Below are 20089 nucleotides of genomic sequence, written 5' to 3'. Positions count from 1 at the left end.
ATGACTGTCCTGAATTTGTGGTTCCTATTTTTGCACTCTTCTGCAGGAGAAAATATTCTCTGCAACTAACCTATTCATCCTATTCATAACATTAATGTCCCCTTTCAGATCACCTCAATGTTATACTTCTTGAAATTAAAAAGTCCAACCTGTTTGTTTTTGCCCCCTGGCTTCTCCTTCAGTTCTGTCACTGTCTTTGTAAATCTGCATTATTTTTCTCTAGAATTTCTGCCGCCTTTTTCTTTAGTATGGAGACCACAACAACGCACAATACTCCAAATGCTCAAAAATGCAACACATTTGACAGGGACGAAGAACTGAATTATAAGGTCTGTATTCCCTCAAGCTATACTGAATTGATTCAAAAATGATGGCAAGATCAGTAAATTTTAAAAATTTTATTGTCAAAACATGAGGACAAGTTGAGCAAAGGCAATAGTTTGCTACTATTTCAGACTTTTTAAAAAATGTATAATTATATGAAGGCATTTTATGTTTAAACTGACAAACCTTTTGATGTAACAGAATTTTTTTCATCATGTGAGAAGATGTTAACTCTTAAACAGATCCTGTACATAAATCTAGTAGCAAAGTAGTTTGAATTTTATTTCCATGCTACTATTACATCAGTGAACAATATGTAATGTGTTTTCTTGTGTGGCACTGCTATCTGTGACAGTGATTTTTTTGAAACTTTTTTTTACTCACTATTTTGTTTGACAAGTAGCTTGTGCGGTTTAGGAGGAGGGGGCAGCTTCTGCCAACATTGGGACTCTACGAAAGTATGAGCATGGAAGGACTAACTGTAGAAGATGATATCTCTATATTGAACCATGAAGAAGCAAGCCCTGAAATAACAAATCTGAAGTATAGCCGAAGTGCAGCTCCTTCAGGTGATGAATCTCTTGCTTCCCACTTTGCACTTGTCACGGCATATGAAGACATCAAAAAACGACTGAAGGAAACAGAGTCTGAGAATTCTTTCTTGAAGAAAAGAGCACGGATGCTAGAAGAGAGGGTAAAATATTTTTAATAAATTATATAAGTATTGTGTTCAGTTTTGAAGTTATGAATGTTATCAAATGATTGATGTTTGCCATCTCTTCCCCTGCTAGCTTTCTGTCACTCTTTTCTCCACTTCCACCACCACACCATTGGGCATTTTCTCCATTAGTGAGTTTTAAGAAGATTTGTAGCTCAGGTTGTGGTTCTGGATGTAGGTTGGCTCGCTGAGCTGGAAGGTTTTTTTTCCAGATGTAAACAGAAAGCAGGAATTATCAGCAGTGCTTCGCCTGGAGGCTCACTGAAGATGTTACCTAGTAGGGTGAGAAACATCTGGAAATGTGCCTTCCAGCTCAGCAAACAAATCTACATCCATTTTCTCTATTCTAACTCACTCTTATCAAGATTGTGCTCAGTCAGTCACATTTGTGCTATGATCTCACTAGGAACCAGTAATTTCTATTGAAAGGTGGACAAAGTGAGATGTTCCAGGAATTTACCAAACAAAACCCGCATTGATTCCACTGTTTTGAACAAACAAGAATTAACTTTGTAAAGTTAGCACAGTAATGTAGTCTGTTTATATGGAATTATATTGTATTTAACCTGTAATGTATCGTCAAGAATTAACATGAGGCAAACATTGGAAGCAGACCAGCTGTGAATGTGCACCCCATGGAGCACATCAAAGGACAGATATATAGTCAAGGCAAATCCCATGGATTTTGCAGCAACACCCATTTCCTACTAATGTGGATGTGCTGACATAATCTCAGTAAACTTTACAAGGGATTCCAGTTCTTCTGTTTCAAAGGCATGGCTTCAGACCTTTCTCGTTGTGGACTGCCTTAATGATTGCTCATGTGCTGGGTGTACACCCTTTGCGTTCTGGAAACTGCACACTAGCATACCTTAGAGCATAATTCCATTTTTTTCCACGGGTGCTTTGTTTCCCCAAGCTAGTACTGTTCTTTGGTATCTGAGCTGCAATATTATTCAGCCATGCCAAGCGAATACTATTTGTGAGCTGCTTTTAATTCTGCTTTCACTACACGACTGTCAGTGGCTGTTGGGATTGTGTTGAGCTCCCTATAGTTCTGAACTTATTCCAACTCCTGAATTCAGTTAGTAGTTGCACTCACTGTTTCCCAGTATTTCTCCCAAGTGCAAAGTGCATGAAACTATCAAATAACGTCTTAGCTGCCATCTCAGAAAGAAATCTATGCAGACACAGCAGTCTTGGTTGCTTTCTCACCATTGCAGTAAACAGTACTGTCCTTGCACAGAGCCTGTTTTTCATTCTGTGTCTGACTTCTATCTACTGTATTCTTCAGTGCTCCAAAAAATGTTTTGAGTGGCCAACTTACAAAACCTGGCAAGAAGTCCTACTCCTGTTGCGAGGTAGAAACAATTGTAACTAACATTGGAACATTTTTCCTGATGTGTTACGATTTTTACAACTTGCTGACTTACATAATACAAATGGATCTAAGAGGAAATTCAGCAGCTTGGTGGCACACTGCTGCCTTACAGTGCCGGAGACCCGGGTTCAATTTCATCCTTGGGTGACTGTCTTGTTGACTTTGCATGTTCTCCCTGTATCTGCGTGAGTTTCCACTAGGTGCTCCTGTTTTCTTCCCACAATCCAATGATGTACAGGTTAGGTAGACTGGTTGGTTGTGCTAAATTCCTGAAGAAGGGCTTATGCCCGAAACGTCGATTCTCCTGTTCCCTGGATGTTGCCTGACCTGCTGCGCTTTTCCAGCAACACATTTTCAGCTCTAAATTGCACTATAGTCCAGGGATGTGCTGGACAGGTGGATTAGCTATGATAAATGTGGGGTTACAGGATAGGATGAGGGGGTCTGGGTGGTATCCTCTGGGGAGGGTCCGTACAGACTTGATGAGCTGAACGGCCTCTTTCAGCACTGAAAGGCTTCTATGAAACTTGGATTTCATTGTGCTGTTTCTAATTAACACTCTCTCTCTCTCATTGACTTGTTTTTACAAAAAACGAATAGTCCATTAATTTTGCGTTACTTCAGAAACAACAGGCAGGATTCAAATTTGAAAGCTTGCTAGTTTCCATTAAGCATACAAGAATCTTTTATTCCTTTATTTTTCAAACCTTTGATCTTTATTGCTAAGTTGCACTATTAGGCTTGTATATCTTAAAAATGGATTGAATCAATCAAAACAAATGAATTCTCTAACTTTTTAATATTTTCTCGCTTTTGCTGTTCAGTAAATCACTAATAGGCTAGTTCATAATGCTGAAGAACATGAAATCTTTACTATCTATGATGAAAATCAGTTAGGTGGAATGGATTTTTATATTGTTGACTTCAAACTGCATTAACAAGTTTCAGATTTTGCAATTCGCAGTTTTTGATCAAACCTTCTGTTGTGCATATCAAGCATGGAGTATAGAGTGCAAATTCTTTTTGCAAGGAGTATAAATTTTATCCCATCATGGAATTTACCGTTTTATTTCCTGAAAGAAATTTCTGCTTAATTTCTCCTTATTACCCATTACCAAGGCATGGTTCATCCATCCGTTAGCCAAAGGCACAGACTACCACAAACCATTTTTCATTTTGCTTGATTCTTCCCTAGTAGTGTAAGCATCTGTTGCCATGAAGTATTTAAACCTCATTGTTGCGATGTGCCAAATAATTGGGCTGAGGCCAATTTGAATCGCACAGGTATCATTGATAGCCTGTTGGCTACAATTTAAGGGTGTGGCAAACTTGTATTTTGTTCAGTAAACTTTGGATCTGTTCAGACATTTTCGACTCAGTTTGTTTGATCTACCCACCATTCTGCAGCATTGTACAGCTTTGTTTCTTTTTGGATGAGAATCTCTCCTTGCTTTTCCAAAATGAACAATGTATTGTGGAAAGGAAGCATAAATGTCAATGGGGATACCAAAATAAAACGGCATTAAGTTTCCCATCTCTTATTCTTCCATTACCAAGTATATTACTACATACTGATCTATGTTTAAGTTGCAACCACTTGTCTGTCTAAATATCCTGGTTGATCTTGCCTTTGTTATTTTTTTCCAAACAAACTCTCAGATTCTGAGCTATGTTATGAATGTTTAAAGATTTTTTTTTTTTAACAGTGACAGCCCAATGTTTATTTAATCATTTGCACAATAGCCGTGGCTGATGTACAGTGCCTTTTCTGTACAATTTCTTTTCTGGAATTTGCATGACCATAGGGTGTAGATTGTGAAAGGAATGGACCTGATTAATAAAATGAATTCCGCTCATTCATTGCTTGCCTTTTGTGAAGGCAGTTTTCTTATCACTATCATAAAAAATTAGCTTTATAAACAGTATTTTGTGAAAACGTGTTTTTGAAGTGCACTATCAAATATGTAAAATCATTTGGTGTAAAGTTGCCTTTGCCAATATAAACTTCACTTTCTATGATTATAATAACAATTACTGATTTTTTAACTTTTGTACAAGTTATGATTATTGAGGAGTATAAATAGCCTTTCTGATATTCCCTATTCATGTGGTGAGGCCTGATTTCAAAAGTTTGGAATAATTTGTGGGTAAAATGAATTCTAGGGTGATGCTGAAAAGACTGAGTCCATTTTCCTTACAGCGTCAGAGGCAAACCCTGTAGAGGTTTATAAAATCATGAAGGGCATGGATAGGATGTTTTCTGAGGGTATGGGAATCCAAAACTAGAGGGCATAGGTTTAGGATGAGAGCAGAAAGATTTAAAAGGGACCTAAAGAGCAGCTTTTTCACGCAAGGGATGGTACATGTATAGAATGAACTGCCAGAGGATGTGTACCAGCCTCCAATCACATTTAAAAGACACTTGGATGGGCTTAGAGGGATAAGGGCCAAATGCTGGCAAATGGGACTAGATTAACATTGACAAGTTGGACCGAAGAGTTGTACAGTACAGAAATAGGCTTTATAACTCTAAATGTGACTAGGTCAGACTGGGAGGCTGTTTGCCCCGGACGAGTTGGACTGAAGGTTTTTTCTATGCTATTTGACTCTCTCAGTACATTCTGGAGGTACATGAAAACATAACTTTACTTAAATGTTTATTTCTCTCTTTTCAGCTTCTCACTGCCTCTCTTGACAATGAGAAAATTTCTTTAGGACAGGAAGAAGTGAATAAAGCATATCAGGCTTATCGGGAAGTCTGTATTGAAAGAGATAAGATGAGACAGAGACTGGAAAGAATGGTAATGTTCATATAATGCTTTTACATAAAGTAAGATAACTGTAGAAATTTAAAAATCACGCAACACCAGGTTATAGTCCATTAGCGTACTGGGAGCATACAAAGTTAAAAATCCATTAGGACTATAACCTGGTGTTGTGTGATTTTTAACTTTGTACGCTCCCAGTCCAACACCGGCATCTCCAAATCAAGATGTAGAAATTGAATTTCTTTGAATGATTTCTGTAGTAAATGATTAATTTGAAGTAAATTTTGGATTTATCTGTAAATACTGAAGACATCGAGCATGTTATTTTTTTCTAAAATTCTTGATCTTTTAGTATGTCCTCAGATCTTTGTTGAAAAATAGATTAAGTATCTACGAATTGTAATTTGTCATATTGAAAAATATAATTTTTAGTAAAATTGTGTTTGTTATAGTGTGTGCAAACCTTTTATCTGTAGCCATCTTTAAGTTCGGCCACTTTGTGAATTTCTGCTTAGCTAGACTCTTGTCCACTGTAAAAGAAGTCGTCTTTAATTGTGAGCCAACCAGGTATTGCTGTTTCCCATCTGTCAGACTAGCGTAAAGCAGAAAAAGCACTTCATCCTCAGTGGCAAAGTTCTAGTTTGTTTCTGGAGTAGTTTTTAAGAATTAATGAAAATATATTCATTTTTTGTTGTTCACACCACTGATGAAAAGTTTGTGCTTTAAAGATCAAAGAGCAGATGGATTCTGTGCAAATTCTGAATGAAACTCTGCAGGCTAAAGAAGTAGAGATTCTTCAGCTCAGAAGCGAAGTTGAAACCCATCAAGGTACATTCTCTGACAATGTTTTTGGTTCTTTAAAATGACTGAAAATTTAACAGCAAAAGCTCTCTGACAATGCTTTTGGTTCTTTAAGAAAACTGAAAATTTAACAGCAAAAGCCTTATGGAGTATAAGAACTGTGTGTGGAATTAACATTCTACTTTGTTCACTGTGACAGTTCTGTAGGAAAAATACGTTTCATATTATGGTACTGATAGGTATTTGATCCAGTTTTGATCCATGGCTGTTCTGAAATCTAACCTTGATCAAGGTAGTGGTGAATAACATCAATGAACTTCAGAATCCCTGTGTTAAAGAATGAAAAAGAAACCAGCATTCCCACATATTTTATAATTATCCATATGTGTGAGAGATGGGGCTTAAATGAGGCATCCATTTAGCAGGAGTACATGAGAACAAGGAATAAGAGTAGGTCACTTGGCCCTTGCAGCCGGGTCCACCATTCAATAACATCATGGTTGATCTGATTTTAATCTCAATTCTACATTGCACATCTCCAAAAAGGTTTCATCCCCTTGTTATTCAAGAATCTATCTACCTCTGTCCTAAAGAATTCAAAGATTCTGCATCCACTGTCTTTTTGATGAAGGGCATTCCAGACATGCTCAAACACCTGAAAGGAATAAAGGTTCCTCATTTTCTGTTTTAAATCTCTTATTTTTAAATTATGACCCCTAGTTTTAGACACTCCAACATCCCACACAATCAAGTCTTCTGAGGATCTCCTAGTTTTAATTAAGTCATCTCTGGCTTTTCTAATCTCCAGAGAGTTAGCATTTTGAATCTTTCCTCATAAGGAAGTCCACTCATTCCCAGTATTATCGTCTATTAAACGTTGGACTGCTTCCAACCTATTAATATACTTCTGTAAGTACAGTGACCAGTACAGTGCATAGTACTCCAGATGCTGTCTCACCAATTCTATGTATAACTGTAATTGATAGGTTACTAGCATTCATTGGACAATCAAGTTATTAGAATTGTCGAACTATTCACTAAGGTAAGAAAGGATAGAAAATTGGTAGAGATGGGGGAAGTGAGAAAAATTGCGTAAGTAAAATGTGCTTGTTATCTGCATCCTAACATCTTTGTTACATAACTTAGCAATCTCACTTGAATTGTGGTACACTTATTGTATGAAAATCTTATTATAGAACTGCTAAATCCAAAATTGCTGCTTGCCAACTCTAAAACAGTCATCTACAAGTTTACTCCAAAAACCTGCATTACTTGAATCAGCTACCAAAGCAAGTCCCACCATTTTTGCCTAGAGGCAATGTAGGTAGATGTGAGTAGTCCTGACACTTTGCTATTTCTAACTTTCCCTGAAGCATACATTGACAGGAATACTTTGAGCAGTGTTCAGAGTGACTGTTTTGCATGTGAACATGGTTGCATCCAATTATCAGGTTGTAAGTTTGCTTGTTGAGTTGCCAGGCTTGTTCTCTGATGTTTCATGATAGGTAGCATAATCAGTGAGCCTCTGTTGAAGTGCTAGTGTTCAGTCCTGCTTTCAATTCATGGCTTGGTCTGTTAAGGTGAGTGATTGTAATTTTCAGTTCTTTTTCTCAGGTTGGTAAATGGAGTCCATATTGATGGAGTTCCAGTTGAATGCCAGGCATCTAGGAATTCCCCATGTGTGTCCCTATTCAGCCTGATCCAGGATGGATGTGTTGTCCTAGTCGAAGTGGTGTTCTCCTTCGTCTGTGTAAGGATACTAGTGAAAATTGGTCATGTCTTTCGGTGGCTAGTTGGTGCTTGTGTATCCTGGTGGCTAGTTTTCTGCCTGTTTAAAAATGGATAAATCCCCAGGACCTGATCAGGTGCACCCTAGAACTCCTGTGGAAAGCTAGGGAAGTGATTGCTGGGCCTCTTAATGAGATATTTGTTATCATCAATAGTCACAGGTGAGGTGCTGGAAGACTGGAGGTTGGCTAACGTGGTGCCACTATTTATGAAAGGTGGTAAGGACAAGCCAGGGAACTATAGACCAGTGAGCATGACGTCGGTGGTGGGCAGGTTGTTGGAGGGAATCCTGAGGGACAGGATGTGCATGTATTTGGAAAGGCAAGGACTGATTAGGGATAGTCAATGTTGAGTTGATTGAGTTTTTTGAAGAAGTAACAAAAAGGATTGATGAGGGTAGAGCAGTAGATGTGATCTACGTGCACTTCAGTAAGGCGTTCGACAAGGTTCCCCATGGTTCCCCAAGGGGTGGCAGGCTTGCTCAGTGATTAGCACTGCTGCCTTACAGTGCCAGGGACCTGGGTTCAATTCCAACCTCAGGCGACTGTCTGTGTGGAGTTTGCACATTCTCCCCGTGTCTGCATGGGTTTCCTCCAGGTGCTCCGGTTTCCTCCCACACTCCAAAGATATGCAGGTTAGAGTAGATTGGCTATGCTAAATTGTCCCATAGTGTTCAGGGATGCACAGGTTAGGTGCATAAGTCAGGGGTAAATATTGGATAATAGGGTGGGGGAATAGGTCTGGATGGGTTACTCTTCGGAGGGTCGGTGTGGACATGTTGGGCCAAAGGGCCTGTTTCCACACTGTAGGAATTCTAGGATTCTACCAGTTTAGATCTCTGGAATACAGGTAGAACTAACCAATTGGATAAAGATAGTTGAGAGGGTGGTGGTGGAGGGTTGTTTTTCAGACTGGAGGTCTGTGACCAGTGGAGTGCCACGAGGATGGGGGTTGGGTCCACTTCTTTTCGTTATTTATAAAAATGATTTGGATGTGAGCTTAAGAGGTACAGTTAGTAAGTTTGCAGATGACACCAAAATTGACGGTGTAGTGGACAGCGAAGAAGGTTACCTTGAATTACAATGGGATCTTGACCAGATGGACCAACGGGCAGAGAAGTGGCAGATGGAGTTAATTCTGATAAATGTGAGGTGTTGCATTTTGGGAAAGCAAATCTTAGCAGGACTTGGAAATGGAACAAATTAGAGGAAACCTTCAGTATTGTTAACAACATCCTTACTGGCATAAATTTCACCCAAGAGGAAGCAAACAATAACAGATTCTCCTTCTTAGATGTCACAGTGGAACAACCAGTCAGTGGAGAACTGCAGACCAGTGTCCACAGGAAAGCAACACACACAGACCAGATCCTCAACTACAGGAGCAATCATCCTAACACCCTCGAACAGAGCTCCATGAGGACATTATTTGAACAGGCCACAACACACTCGGCACCCAGGAACTGCGAGCAGCAGAAGAAAAATACCTATACGATGTATTCAAGAACAATGGGAAGCCAATTTCTTAAACAACAAACCCAAACAAGAAGACAGTGTGTGCCTCGAGACTCTAGCCACACTACCATACATCAAAGACACCTCCAAGATGACTACCACACTACTCTAACCTCTTGGTATCATGGTAGCCCATAAACCTACCAACACTGAAACAGCTATTGATGAACCCTGTACCACCAGCCAGCAAATCAAATGTCATAAACAAAATACCTTGCAAGGACTACAACAAACACTATATCGGGCAGACAGGCAGGAAACCAGCCGCCAGGATACACTAGCACCAACTAGCCACCAAAAGGCATGACTAGCTATCACTATATCCTTACACACAAAGAAGAACACCACTTCAAATGGGACAATGCATCCATCCTGGGACAGGCTAAACAGAGACACAGACTGAAAATCCTCAAGGGCTGGTATTCAACCTGGAACTCCATCAATAAACATGTTGATTTGGACCTCATTTACCAACCTCTGAGAAAAAGAACCGGAAATGATACCACCCACCTTAACAGACCAAGGCACACAAATAGAAAGTGGGGCAGAACACCAGTGCTTCACTGGAGGCTCACTGATGATGTTACCTTGCATGGTGATGAAATGTCTGAGAACAAACCTACCAATCTAGCGAGCAAACTTACGACCTGAGCTACAAATCCTTTCAAAAATTGCATCCAATTATGTTTAGCAGCTTGATTGATGTAACTTGGGAGATATTATTTAATGTTGGCTTCTTAAAAGATATTCAGTTGTGAATGTTGCTGGCTAAGCCAGCATTTATTACCCATTCATAATTGTTCTGTAGAATGTGGTGATGAGCTACATCCTTGAGCTTCTGCAGTCCTTGTTGTGTTAGGACTCCCACAAAGATGGTAGGAAGAGTTCCAGGATTTTGATCCACCAGCTATGAAGGAAGGTTGCCAAGTTGACAAGCCAAACGTAAGCACTGATTAGAACATTCAAGAAATGGCGATGGAAGAGAGAGAATAAATTTGAGACTTTGTTATTTACTGGCAACTTAAGTGATGCATTTTATTTATAGGAACTTTTCAGTACTTGGAAGAATGTTATTACAAATGTGCTGCCAACTATTTGACAAATCTTCTATAGAAAAGTTAATGCAATTTTTGTAATTAGGCAATTAACACTAACTTTGCTAATTTGTAGTGATGGATGATCTGCATAGAACCCAGAATTCTTGGGATTTAGCAAAATCCAATAACGAGCTGAAGATGTATACCCTGAATCAAGAGCTGGAGATCCTTAAACAGGAATGCAGTTTTCTCCGAGGAGAACTACACAACTGTAAACAAAAGGTAAATTGAAAGTTTGTGAAGACTTACAGGTTTAAACTTGTTTGTAAATTATTTTGTTTCTCATACATTCATAGCGGCATGTCACGGTTGTACTATTTTTATTCTTCAATAGTCAAATTGAACAACATTTGCCTTTTTTTGGCAATAAAAATTGAAACTGGGGAAAAGGTATTAAATCTTCAAATCTTTCAGCTCAGTGAGGGCAAGACATACTTCTGATTAACCACTTTCAGGGCATAATATTGTGAGGAAGAATAAGTACATTTTCTAAGAAATGCTTAAACAAAAAAGTAGTGATTTCGTAGAGATGAGAAATTATCAAAGAAACTGTGAAAATAAAAGCTATGCAAGAGAATGTTTAATAGATTCAAAGAGAGGTAGTTAAATGTGGCAAAATTGGTGATGTGATGTCGGCTGCAATGGGCCAAAAATTTAGAAGCAGAAGAAATCACCAGATGTGCCTATTTGACTGTTGCCATGCATCCACAGAAGATCCCTATATAACACAGCTGTGTTGAGCATCACTGGACCAGATGCTGATAGTGGGTTAACTTTTTTAAACTTATACATTCAATCTACAAGTGCCATTCTTGAGCTTCCTACTTGGTATTTTAATCTTTGCACAATGCTCACTCTGATCTCTAGGTTTTGACCTTTTTATACTTTGCTGGCCTCCAATGAGAACACTTGAATTGAATGAGATTGACAACATCAGCTGTCAAAGAGGAGTTTGGGCCCAGGATGACTTGCTTGAAGACTAGTTTTGGGTAGTCTGCAACTAGATGTATGGCATTAGGGCTGACACTGAATGAAGGAATGATGTGAGAGCAGACATGTAATCCTGAATGAAGATTATAGCACTTCTCCAATAAGACCACTGCTGATTAGTAGGTTACTTCTCAGAATTTCCATATGTCTGTGCGAAGATATACTTGGGAATGTTTTTGAATTATGCACTCTGGGTGAACTATTTGTTGAACTGGGTAAAAATGCCCCTGTCTATTTTACCACCTGCAACCTGACAACTGGAGAATATCTGTTGTCATGCTCAGTCTCTTGAGATGAGGTTGATCTGTGGCAGGTTTCATGATTTGTCCTTCGGTGATTCAGCAAGTCAAACCTGGAGCCAGAAGTCTTTGGGCAAAGAGAGCAAGACTCCTGTTGAGAAGATTGGTTCTATGCGTTATTTGCTCTTTCCTTGTTTCTCTGCATAAGGACTTGTATTGTCAGTTTCTGACAATGTTGCAACTTGTTGGATGAAGCATATCCCATGTATCAATTTGGTCTCTTTTTGGTGCAATCTTGCAAGTATTGGTAAAATGGTTTTTCTATACACCTTGTGATGAAGTGCCATCCTTGTGCTCTGGAAACAAGCTGTGCTATGGAAGCTGTTATTTGCTTGGTTGGGTGTGGCATCCAACCAGTGGAACTGATTTCATGTGATTGTGATGCTGGTGAAATTGGCTTCCGGATGCTAGAGTCTGTTCTCCTGTCTTCCCACTTGATTGAATCTCCTGCAGCAACCCAGCTGGTGAAAATTCTTCACAGGTGTCTTCGGTAGGTGTCCTGAGGTCACTGCCGATTGGAAGAGTGGTGACAATCGCCTTATAGGTGAAAGCTTTTATTGTCTTATGGAGACCCTGTCAAAAGTTTTGGAAGGTTGCACTGATGCATCTGATTTTTTTCGCTGCATCTGTTTTGAAGGTGACATTATAAGCACGTGAGCCATCATCGCCCTATTGGACCATGATTTTTCCCTTTGGTGCTTTTCAAGTATGAAGCTTACACAAACCATGCACTTCACACTCTCTCTTTACCCCACCCAGTGCTAATCTCATCTGCAGTTCTGAAAATCTGACTATGAAACTCTCCGTCCTTTTTCTCCTTGCAATTTACCTGTTTGACCAGGCTTTTTGTGATGTAAATCTCATACTCTAATCTTTTTTGGATCAGTTTACATGGTTGTCTTGCACTGGAGGTTCATTTTTGATAAATGTGAGTTGCTGCATTGTAGAAAGAAAAATCTGGTCAGTACTTGTATACTTAATATGAAGGTCCTGGGGAGTGTTGCTGAACAAAGAGACGGGGGCGGCACTGCAGCCTCACAGCACCAGGGTCCCAGGTTCGATTCCACCCTCGGGCACCTGGCTGTGTGGAGTTTGCACATTCTCCCCGTGTCTTTGCGGGTTTTCTTCGGGTGCTCCGGTTTCCTCCCACAGTCCAAAAGATGTGCAGGCCAGGTGAATTGGCCATGTTAAATTGCCCGTAGTGTTAGGTGCATTAGTCAGAGGGAAATGGGTCTGGGTGGGTTACTCTTCGGAGGGTCGGTGTGGACTTGTTGGGCCGAAGGGCCTGTTTCCACATTGTAGGGAATCTTTAAAAAAAATCTAAAAGAGACCTTGGAGTGTGGATTCATAGTTCCTTGTAAGTGAAGAAGGCATTTGGTATGCTTTCCTTTATTGTTCAGTGCATTGAGTATTGGAGTTGGGAGGTCATGTTGTGACTGTACAGGACATTGGTTAGGCCACTTTTGGAATATTGTTGCAATTCTGGTCTCTCTGCTAAAGGAAGGATGTTGTAAAACTTGAAAGGATGCAGAAAAGATTTACAATGATGTTGCTAGGATTGGAAGGTTTGAGCTATAGGGAGAGGCTGAATAGGCTGGGGCTGTTTTCCCTGGAGCGTTGGACCTTCCAAAGGTTTATAAAATCATGAGGGGCATGGATAGGATAAATAGACAAGGTCTTTTCCCTTGGGTGGGGCTGTCCAGAACTAATGGGCATATGTTTAGGGTGAGAGGGGAAAGATCTAAGAGACCTAATGGGCAACTTTTTCATGCAGTGTGTGGTGGGTGTATGGAATGAACTACCAAAGGAAGTGGTGGAGGCTGGTACAATTACAGCATTTAAAAAGCATCTGGATGGGTATATGAAGGGAAGGATTTAGAGGGATATGGGCCAAGTGCTGGCAAATGGGGTTGGATTAGTTTCGGATATGTGGTCAGCATGGACGCATCAGACTGAAGGGTCCGTTTCTGTACTGTACATCTCGCGACTCCGTAACTATGACTCCTGGAATCACCATGGCACTATATAAATGCAAGTTGTATTTGTCAAATCTCTCCAGTAGATGGCGATCTAATCACTTCTACAGAATAATGGAGGATAAAGTAGAAAGAATCTAAACTTACCGCTTCCTGTTAGAACCATTAACTAATGTACATAACTATCAATAAAATGTAATAAATATAATCAATCTTGTAAATCCTTGAGCATGCTAACCTAAAAACAAACTTTTGTCCAGTGCTACTGGTGAGTAATTTTGTACCTTTTCTGAGGTCTTCCCAAATTTTCTCTATTGCAGGTTTTCTTGGGTTATGTTCTAAGCAGGATCTTAAAGATGGGTTGTCTGCACACAATCTCCTCTCATCTGGACTGTAACAAAAATGTTTTTACTTTTTGAAAATAGTCACTTTTAAAAGATGTAATGACCTTTTATTGAATTAGTAATTAGGTTGAAATCGAAAGAAAAATATCATCTTAACAAAGGTAGTGTTTTTTTCTTTCACAGACTCATTAACTCCATTGATAAACTTATTAGAACAAAGTTCTATTCCCACAATATTTTTAATTTAGATGTGCTTTAAATTTAGGATCATTACACTTAAAGATGCAGTGGTGTTTAGTGAGTGATATTAATGTTGATGTTAATAAAAGATTTATAAGAATTGCTTGGGTTAAATGTAGTGACCAGTGTTGCAATAGTGTAACACTGATTCATTTCACGAAAAGATGAAACAAATCAATTTGCAGTGACCCTTCCATGCATCTTGGAACACAAATTTTGTCATTTTATATAAGTTAATTAGATGTGAAACTAGGAGGTACAGTTAGTAAATTTGCAGATGACACCAAAATTGGAGATGTAAAGGACAGCGAAGGAGGGTTACCTCCGATTGCAATGGGATCTTGATCAGATGGGCCAATAGGCTGAGGAGTGCAAATGGAGTTTAATTTAGATAAATGTGCGGTGCTGCATTTTGGGAAAGCAAATCTTAGCAGGACTTATGCACTTAATGGTAAGGACCTGGCGGAGTGTTGCTGAACAAAGGGACCTTGGAGTGCAGGTTCATAGCTCCTTGAAAGTGGAGTCGCAGGTAGATAGGATAGTGAAGAAGGCGTTTGGTAGGCTTTCCTTTATTGGTCAGAGTATTGAGTACAGGAGTTGGGAGGTCATGTTGCGGCTGTACAGGACATTGGTTAAGTCACTTTTGGCAAGTTGTGTGCAATTCTGGTCTTCCTATTTGAAGGATGTTGTGAAACTTGAAAGGATTCAGAAAAGATTTACAAAGATGTTGCAGGGTTGGAGGGTTTGAGCAAAAGGCAGAGACTGAATAGGCTAGGACTGTTTTACCTGGAGTATCGGAGGCTGAAGGGTGACCTTACAGAGGTTTACAAAATCATGAGGGGCATGGATAGGGTAAATAGGCAAAGTTTTTTCTCTGGGATGGGGAGTCCAGAACTAGAGCGCATAGGTTTAGAGTGAGAGGGGAAAGATATAAAAGATGCATGTGGAGGGTGGTGCATGTATGGAATGAGCTGCCAGGGGAAGTGGTGGAGGCTGGTACAATTGCAACATTTAAAAGGCATCTGGATGGGTATATGGATAGGAAGGGTTTGGAGGCATGTGGGCCGGGTGCTGGTAAATGGGACTGGATTGGGTTGGGATATCTGGTTGGCATAGAGTTGGACCGAAGGGTCTGTTTCTGTGCTGTACATCTGTGATTCTATGACTCTAAGACCATCTCTCTCTACCACATCCGTTTCAAAAAAAAATTATCCCAACACTGGCAAAAAGTCTGACCTGAAGACTCGGCTAGAAGCACTTTGACACATAAGGGCGAAGATTTGCTGGTATTTTGCTCCTGAGTGCAGTCTCTCATAGAGGAAAGCACAAGGTGAGTGAAAATTGAGATTTCAGTGTATACAGGACTTCTTTCTCGCTCAGCATGTGAGAAATGCAGCATGAAATGCAATTTTGCTAACTGGATAATGAGTTAGATGGCTGGGAAAATAAAAATTAGAGCGGATCTTGATAAAAGTGATTGCAATATAGCAAGGATCGTGATTAGAGTTGAGAGTGACAAATGGAACAAATTGAAGTAGTAAATTGAAATAAATGTGGAAGTAAAAAAGGCAAGCAGGAATAAAATCCTGCATATCTAAAACACAGTGAAACATTCCGAAGTCTATAAAGATTGATCAAATGTTCCAGCAGTAACATACTCCACATAGCTGAAAAGAAGGAAACTAATTGTGGGGCACTCAGCTTGTCCATTGAAGTTAAGGCAATTTGAATAAATTGAAAAGCCAATTAGAAGTAAAGATGTAGAGTTGCCATAGTCTGAGGACTATAGCATTGCTCTCTCCTAGAGGTGGTGAGTTTAACCTGAGGGTCATTGCAACTCCTTTATTTGAATACTAAAGGAGAGGACAAAGGGGAATGCGCTGAGCTTGGGGAAAATGTATTCCTCAAAAAAAAGAAAAATACAAAAATTGAAAAATCATTTACATTACCATATGGATATATTTTAAAGCACAGATGCACAATAAACAAAAGAAAAAAAAAATGGGTAGAGTTAAAGCACGAGCAAGATAAACTCGCTGGTAAGGATACGCTAAGAGAAAATTTAATCACAACTCTATCTTTTGTTTGAAACCTGAAGCAATGAAATAGATAATGTCATTAGGAACAAAATATACAGTTGAGTAGAAAGGGGGCAAGCTGTTGACAGACTTGCTAAGCTTAAAGATTGAGCCTCGTGTACGAACTTCAGAAGTACTCATGAGAAGCTGTTCTTGTTCATGTAGAATACTAATGTGTACTTAATTTCTAATAAATTGACACTTATTATTTCTAGATATCTAAAGGGAGATGGAACAAAACTGTTTGCTTAATATCAGGGTACTGGAATACAGTGGCTCAGTGGTTCACACTGCTGCTTCAAGACGCCAGGGACCTGTGTTTGATTTGAGTGCCTGTCTGTGTGGAGTTTGCTGAAAATGTGTTGCTGGAAAAGCGCAGCAGGTCAGGCAGCATCCAGGGAACAGGAGAATTGACATTTTGGGCATAAGCCCTTCTTCAGGAATGAGGAAAGTTTGTCCAGCAGGCTAAGATAAAAGGTAGGGAGGAGGGACTTGGGGGAGGGGCGTCGGAAATGTGATAGGTGGAAAGAGGTCAAGGTGAGGGTGATAGGTCAGACTGGGGTGGGGGCGGAGAGGTCAGGAAGAAGATTGCAGGTTAGGAAGGCGGTGCTTAATTCGATGGATTTGACTGAGACAAGGTGGGGAGAGGGGAAATGAGGAAACTGGTGAAATCCGAGTTCATCCCTTGTGGTTGGAGGGTTCCTAGGCGGAAGATGAGGCGCTCTTCCTCCAACCGTCGTGTTGTTGTGGTCTGGCGATGGAGGAGTCCAAAGACCTGCATATCCTTGGTGGAGTGGGAGGGGGAGTTGAAGTGTTGAGCCACAGGGTGGTTGGGTTGGTTGGTCCGGGTGTCCCAGAGGTGTTCTCTGAAACGCTCCGCAAGTAGGCGGCCTGTCTCCCCAATATAGAGGAGGCCACATCGGGTGCAGAGGATGCAATAGATGATGTGTGTGGAGGTGCAGGTGAATCTGTGGCAGATATGGAAGTTTCCTTTGGGGCCTTGGAGGGAGGTGAGGGGGGAGGTGTGGGCGCAAGTCTTGCACCTCCTGCGGTTGCAGGGGAAGGTGCCGGGAGTGGAGGTTGGGTTGGTGGGGGTGCGGATCTGACGAAGGAGTCACGGAGGGAGTGGTCTTTACGGAATGCTGATAGGGGAGGGGAGGGAAATATATCCTTGGTGGTGGGGTCCGTTTGGAGGTGGCGGAAATGACGGCGGATGATGCGCTGTACATGGAGATTGGTGGGGTGGTAGGTGAGGACCAGTGGGGTTCTGTCCTGGTGGCGGTTGGAGGGGCGGGGCTTAAGGGCGGAGGAGCGGGAAGTGGAAGAGATGCGGTGGAGGGCATCGTCGACCACGTCAGGGGGGAAATTGCGGTCCTTGAAGAAGGAGGCCTTCTGGGTTGTATGTTTTTGGAACTGGTCCTCCTGGGAGCAGATGCGGCGGAGACGAAGGAATTGGGAGAATGGGATGGCGTTTTTACAGGGGGCAGGGTGGGAGGAGGTCAGTTTGTAGTAGATGTCCGTGTTGATTCGGTCGTCTGAGGAGTTTGCACATTGCCCTCTGTGTCTGCATGGCATGGGGGTTTCCAATTTCCTCCCACAGTCCAAAGGTGTGCAGGTTAGTTGGATTGGTCATGCTAAATTGTGCATAGTGTCCAGGGATGAGGCGATAGTGAGGACTGCAGATGTTGGAGAGTCAGTGGTTAGAGTGCAGTGCTGAAAAAAGCACAGCAGGATAGGTAGCATCTGAGGAGCAGGAGAGTCGATGTTTTGGGCAGAACTCCCAGATCCAGGGATGTGCAGGCTAGACGGATTAGCCTTGGGAAATGCAGGATTACAGGGATAGGGTAGAGATGGGATGCTCTTAAGCAGGTCATTGTGGACCGAATGGTCTGTTTCTACACTGAAGGGATCCTGTGTACTAAGTGACCAAGCATTCAGAGAAAAAAAAGCAGCATTCAATGTGGCTTCAACAAAGTTGAATCATGCTTAATTAACTTGATAAAATTCCTTAAACTGATAGGGAGGTAGAGAGTGGTTATGGAGATTAAAAGAAAATAGCACTGTTCCAAAAGGATTAATGTCGGTTTCTGGTGTTCATATTTTTCATTAATAATTTGAACTTGGAAGTAAGAAATTAAATGCAAGATGTCTTTAATCGCCTGTTTATAGCCTCTTTGAGTGTAGTCATATTACAGGGCACAACTTCGTCACGGGTGAGATTCAATTTGGCATTCACATAGTAAACCAATTCTTTCATTTTGAATTGCTTCAGTCCAGTCCCTTGGTATTTTATCAACTTATGTATGAATGTTGTGCTATAAGCCTGGTGAATGGGCTTGCAGTGTGTTAAGTCTCACTGAGTGTGTTAATTCTCACTCACTGCAGAACTAGCATTCTTAGACTCCAACTGATACTCTTTGGTATGGGGCTAGGCCCTTAGCTTTCTGCCATTCTTGCAAATTCTATTATGTGCATTCAGCTGAAATCTGGTCATCTTTTTATCCAAGTGCCCAAGTTGTCAATGGTCTTCTGTCAGACCATGATTAGCATTAATAGACAATACACTCAGCATTTGCAGCATCCAATAAAGTTCAGTTTTTTTCTTTTTCAATTATTATTTTTAACCTTCTAAATGGTGAGTTTTAACTCCTTGACATTTGGCTCAGTATATGTTCACAGAATGGGAATCTGTACGCCATTTAAATCTTCTCCAGCTGATTTGGAAATGCAACAGGGTAGATTGAAGTTATTAGCCACCTGTGAATCACTAACTGAAGCATAAAACCAGCTCCCAGTTGGAAAAACATTCTAAGCAAGTGTTCACCATAGCAGTTCTTTCCAAGAAATGAGCATTATCATGTTTGGATACATAGGCATACACTCCATGTGGCTAAAATATGCCATTTTGCCAAATTATTTCTGACAGACTTAAGACTTGCAAAATCTATGACCACATGCATGCATAAATAATTAATAGACTGAGTTGCAATGTTGTTTTATTGTGATCGTGCAGTTCTCCCATACATGACATTGATTATAATTACACAAGTGCAAAATATTGTAGATACTGGAAATATTAATTAAAACAAAATATCCTGGACGAACTCTGGTCAGGCAGCATTTGTGAAGCGAGAAACCATGTTATGTATTGATAATTTTGTTCTTTTCATAAATACAACCTGACATGTTGGATATTAATATTTTGATTTTGGGGAAAAATGCATTTCTCACTGTTCAACGTGTCCTTAGTAGTACTTCCTAAATGTATGCCCACTATAAACTTCATATTAAGGTTTGAAAATTGTCAACCCCTCAGAACTAAGAGAGCAAATAATGAGGGTGAGAGAGAGCAGGAGCCTTTTTTTAAAGTGAGATCACAGCTGTTATAACTTGGTCAGAGCTCCACGGTGGTCATTGCTGCCTTAGTGCTTGGAACATTTCAGCCCATGACCCCACATAGGATTCTGGCACCAATTTGAGAAGCCCTGTCTTTCGAGATGCCAATGAGAGGGCTTAACAATACATTATATGGTTTGTCCTGATGATCTGTAAAAGATACAGCTGGCTTTGTAATCGTTTTGATAATTTGTAATGTCTCCATCTATCTGAACTCTTCCAGATTGATTGACTGACAACTGATTTTGTTTTTGTTAAACAAAAGCATATCCTAATAATTAGCCTGCACAATGGGGTGGCATAAAGCCCTAGGTAATCTATGCTCATTTACCCTTAACATATAATCACTCTGCTAATCCTGTGTTCTTGTGATCA

At 40.4% G+C, this 20089-nt stretch overlaps 1 protein-coding gene across 3 annotated transcripts in view; it reads left to right on the top strand.

Annotated features, from left to right (window-relative positions):
- The window catches only part of azi2 (5-azacytidine induced 2), a 69033-nt gene that overhangs the window by 3757 nt on the left and 45187 nt on the right, over window positions 1-20089 (top strand). For 2 of the 3 annotated variants that reach the window (XM_043689498.2, XM_043689497.2), the window contains 5 exons: window positions 248-329; window positions 728-1018; window positions 5099-5224; window positions 5920-6019; window positions 10465-10613. In XM_043689498.2, the coding sequence (XP_043545433.2) occupies window positions 249-329; window positions 728-1018; window positions 5099-5224; window positions 5920-6019; window positions 10465-10613 (747 nt within the window). In that variant the 5' untranslated portion in view covers window position 248. The remainder of the gene's footprint in view (window positions 1-247; window positions 330-727; window positions 1019-5098; window positions 5225-5919; window positions 6020-10464; window positions 10614-20089) is intronic. The other variant, XM_043689499.2, reaches the window with a different exon arrangement.

This window comes from Chiloscyllium plagiosum, unplaced genomic scaffold (genome assembly GCF_037043375.1).
Source record: "Chiloscyllium plagiosum isolate Xiang-an unplaced genomic scaffold, Cpla_swu_hap1 HiC_scaffold_5, whole genome shotgun sequence".
Taxonomy (NCBI): domain Eukaryota; kingdom Metazoa; phylum Chordata; class Chondrichthyes; order Orectolobiformes; family Hemiscylliidae; genus Chiloscyllium; species Chiloscyllium plagiosum.
This window is presented reverse-complemented; position numbering and strand designations above follow the sequence as displayed.